At 48.3% G+C, this 4,787-nt stretch overlaps 1 protein-coding gene across 1 annotated transcript; it reads left to right on the top strand.

The window, feature by feature from the left end:
- The first annotated feature begins 393 nt into the window (after positions 1-393).
- On the top strand, positions 394-804 carry LOC111373098. Its single transcript, XM_022995577.1, has one exon. The coding sequence runs from the start codon at positions 394-396 to the stop codon at positions 802-804; it is 411 nt and encodes a 136-aa protein (XP_022851345.1).
- The last annotated feature ends 3,983 nt before the right edge of the window (positions 805-4,787 follow it).

Raw genomic sequence — 4,787 nt, 5'->3', positions numbered from 1 at the left:
CTTTTCACCATGATAACTTCCCACCTCCGTATCAGCAAGAGCAAAGACATAGGAGGTCAGGCAGTGTATTTGATAGAATCGTCCCGCTGAACCGAGGCTCAGACTACAGCAACATCACGAGCCTTGAACAAGGCCATCGCCTCCACCTCCAATGCATCAACAGCCGGAGGAAAGGCATGAAAATGCCCCCGTGTTGGTCCGCCTAGAAATAGGTGTCAAAGGAAGGAGGAAGATGCTAGGAATCGTCCCGAAACCTCTCACCAACAACTGAGGTATGAGGCTGAAGAAAACGATTTTGATGAGCAGCAGAGGTCCTGTGACTTGGATGATGATGATGAAAACTTGCCATTCTCAAAGGAACTAAGGAGCACCTAGGTCCCAAGCCATTATGTTATGCCAAAAATACCAAAGTATGATAGAAGAGGCGACCGAGAGAAGCACCTGAATGCTTACAAAATTCACATGAGCCTAAGAGGCGCCACCCCAGCTGTGAAATGCAGAGCTTTCCACTTAACACTTAACGGAGCAGCTGAAATTTGGTATAGTAGGTTACCACCTGGGAGCATAAAAAGTTGGCTCGAATTCAAGACGACCTTCTTGAAGAGGTTTGCTGTGAGCAAAGAGGGAGAGGCCCCCATCCAACGTCTTCAAGACATGAGACGGGCACATGGGGAGTCTCTAAAGAGCTTCCTATCACATTTCATTGATGAGATGACATATTGTGTGCAAGTCACCGATCGTGAGGCGTTATCTGCATTGAGAGGAGGTCTGAACATGAACACTCTGTTCTGGAGGGACGTATAAAATCAAGATCCCACCACTTATGATGCCCTACTCAAGATGATGAGACGGGAGATCATCAATGAAGAATTGATTAAGCATAGGAACAGAGCGAATAGAGGCCTCCCACCTCCTCAAAGGCAGCGTGCTAGAGGGCCGACCTCCCACTTGATAGACTACCAGATGAACTAAGCTGGTAATGAGAGTTCTAGGCAAGCACTGGCCACCACCACTCTTAACGCTATCCCTACACTAGCATATGAGGATATCAACCCCCTCGCTAACACCCACTAGATGGGAACTCCGCAAGGATCCTATAGGGGAAGAGGCCGAGGCCGGGGTTCAGGGCCTAGAAATAGGTCAAATCAAAACCCGTCTGGATACTGTGTATACCACCGGTCCTATGGACACGACACGACAGATTGCTGAGATTATGCTCACCGCTCCCGACGAAAACCCTCTAGGGACAGAAACGATTCGCCCCAAGCGAATAGGCCCCCACCAAGGTACGATAACCAACCTCGGCGTGAAGAGGTCGCTCCACGTCAAAGGGATGTCTTTCCGCGACGAAGGGACTGTGAAGCAGAAAGGCATAGGGAAGGGCGCAGATATCGAAGAAACCGACAAACTCAAGATGAGGCTCCTATCCACGAGGTGGATACCATTTTTGGAGGCCCTTATATAGGCGGTGAAACGCGGAACGTCAAAAGGAATTATGCCCGTAAGGCCAAGCACCCCCCGCTTACCTGCTATATTGTGGGCCACAACTCCCGAAGAGATCAAGTTCCACCTATTGTCTTCAACCAGGAGGACACTAAAGGGGTTCACTACCCCCACTGCGATGCACTTGTGGTAAGAGTGGTCATAGTCCAGAATGGGCTCAAACGAATGTTGGTTGACAATGGAAGCTCCGTCAACATTCTATTCGGATCCACCTTTGACAAAATGATACTGGACCATGAGTTAACATCCACCACCACTCCTTTGTACGGATTTACCCGAGATAGCATTACTCCAAGAGGAAAAATCACACTCGTGGTAGAGATGGGAGAGTCTCCCCAAACCACGATGAATTTCATGGAATTCCTCGTCGTTGATAGTCGATCGGCCTACCACGGAGTATTGGGTAGACCGGCCTTGAAAGAAGTGGGAGCCGTTACCTCCATCCACAACCTATGCATGAAGTTCCCGACTGAAAATGGGGTGGCAATGGTGAGAGGCGACCAAAGAGGCTCAAGAGAATGTTATTTAAGCTCCATCAGAAAGGTAGAGCCCCGGGACGTCCACGTAATTATTGCCGATGTGGTCATGGCTGATGCCCCAGGTGATGCTCCCATCGAACCGGAAGATGTCGAAATGATTGACGCACCACCCAATCCGAATGTAGTGGTCATTGATGAAATTGACCCCCACATAATTGAACACGAACCTCAAGCATCCCCAGTTGAGGAACTTGAAAGCTTCTCTGTGGACCCCGGAGACCCATCCAAATTGTTAAAGGTGGGCAAAAATTTGTTCATCACTGCAAAAGAAAAAATCAAGGATTTTCTAAGTAGGAACCTCGATATCTTTGCTTGGAGGCATGAGGATATGGTAGGCATAGACCCCAAGGTCAGTTGCCACCACTTGAAAATTAATCCTAAGGTTGCCCCGCATAGACAAAAAATGAGAGCCCTCAATCCTGAGAGGTACGAGGCCCTGAAAGAAAAAGTTCAGAAGCTCATCCAGAATGACTTCATCCGAGAGACCACCTACCCGAGGTGGGTCTTCAATCCAGTTTTAGGAAAAAAATACAATGGCAAGTGGAGGGGGTGCATCGATTTACCAACCTCAACAGAGCTTGCCCGAAAGATAGCTTTGCACTTTCAAGGATGGACCAATTGGTAGACTCCATGGCTGGACACGAGTTATTAAGCTTCATGGATGCATACTCCGGCTACAATCAAATCCCCATGCACCCGGCCGCTGAGGAACACACATCTTTTATCACAGACCGAGGCCTTTACTGCTACAAGATGATGCCCTTTGGGTTGAAAAATGCCGGAGCAACATATCAAAGGCTCGTTAACAAAATGTTTGTGGACCTCCTTAGCAAGACAATGGAGGTCTACGTAGACGATATGCTGGTAAAAATTTTGGAAGCTGGAGACCACATAACGCACCTCAACAACACCTTCCAAATATTGAGAAGATATACGATGAGGCTCAACCGCCCTCAAATGCGCCTTCGGAGTGGCCTCCGGCAAATTCTTAGGATACATGGTCAACCAGCATGGTATTGAAGCCAACCCCGAGAAGATTGAGGCCCTATCCAAAATGAAGTCCCCTCCCCAAAAACCAAAGAAGGTACAAAGCTTAACTGGACGAGTGGCTGCACTTAGCCGCTTCGTCTCCAAGGCTACGAATAAATGCCTCCCTTTTTCAAAGTGCTAAAAGCTGGAAAGAAGTTCTAGTGGAATGAGGAATGTGAAGAGACCTTCCAGAGCCTGAAAAGGCACCTAGGGCAGGCCCCCCTCTCCAAACCGAAGCCCTGAGAAATTCTACAGCTATATCTAGCCGTATCCAATGAGGGCATAAGTACGATTCTAACCCGAGAAGAGGGAACCACCCAACTCCCTGTCTACTATACAAGTAAAGCACTCCTATCTCCAGAAACCCGGTACCTCGATATGGAGAAGCTCGCTTTGGCCTTGATCACGGCTTCCAGGAAGTTGAAACCCTATTTCCAGACCCATGCTAACAAATTTTTCCCTAAGATAGGTACTCCAAAAGTTGGATGCCTTAGGGAGATTACTGAAATGGACGGTGGAGCTAAGTGAGTTTGGCCTCGTGTTCAAGGCTAGGACAGCCATCAAGGGCCAAGCCTTAGCTGACTTTGTGGCAGAATTTGCCAACTTACCCGAGGTGGACGAAATCATGGAACAAGCTAAGCCCCCAACGTGGAACCTATTTGTTGATAGGTCGGTTGGGGACGCCGACTCAGGCGCCGGAGTTGTCCTCATCAACCCGGAAGGTCACAAGCTAACCTCGACGGTGAGGTTCGGGTTCAAAGCCACCAACAATATAGCAGAATACAAGGCACTTCTCACAGGCCTCAGGTTAGCTAAAAAAATGCAAATAGAGAGGCTACTCATCAATAGTGACTCCCAGCTAGTCATTAGCCAAGTCAACGGTAACTTCTCAGCCAGGGACAAAACGATGGCCTCCTACTTGAAAATGGTGATGAACCTCATCCCATCATTCGAAAAGTTTGAGTGGATCCAGATCCCCCGCATCGAAAACGCACATGCGAATGCACTCTCCAAACTTGCAAGTAGCAAAGATTCTGAACAACTCACAGTAGTCCCTATAGAGCACCTCCTCATACCGTCAACCGAGGCCCCCAATGTAATGTGGGTCACTGGGACTCCTACCTGGATGCAGCCCATCGCAACATACCTCAAGGACCAGGTACTTCCCACTAACAAACATAAGGCCTACAAGCTAAGGAAGAGATCAGCCCATTTCCTTCTCATTGATGATGAACTATATAAGAGGAGCTTCTCCTCCCCACTCTTGCGATGCGTCGAAAGAGAAGAGGCTACCTACATCTTAAGAAAAGTCCATGAGGGTATGTGTGGCAATCACTCTGGAAGTCTATCTTTGGCACAAAAGACACTGAGACAGGGGTACTACTGGCCCACCTTAAAAAAGGACGCCCTCGAATTTGTACGAAAATGCGATAAATGTCAACGATTCTCTCCTGTCCAAAGACAACCATCGCAAGATTTGACCATGGTCTCCAGCCCTGGCCTTTTTCGAAGTGCGGTGTGGACCTCATAGATCCTCTACCAAAAGGCAGAGGAGGTGTGAGCTTCGCAATTGTGGCCATTGATTACTTCACGAAGTGGGTTGAAGCTGAGCCCCTGACGAAAATTACAGAAGCCAACACTTCCAAGTTTTTATGGAAGAATATCATATGCGGTTCGGGATTCCCTACTCGATCGTCTCAGACAATGATAGACAGT

Source organism: Olea europaea, unplaced genomic scaffold (assembly GCF_002742605.1).
Source record: "Olea europaea var. sylvestris unplaced genomic scaffold, O_europaea_v1 scaffold1070, whole genome shotgun sequence".
Lineage (NCBI taxonomy): Eukaryota > Viridiplantae > Streptophyta > Magnoliopsida > Lamiales > Oleaceae > Olea > Olea europaea.
This window is presented reverse-complemented; position numbering and strand designations above follow the sequence as displayed.

Excerpts from the sequence above, each read along its gene's own strand:
- LOC111373098 (XM_022995577.1), top strand. The coding sequence starts at position 394 with ATGCCAAAAATACCAAAGTATGATAGAAGAGGCGACCGAGAGAAGCAC.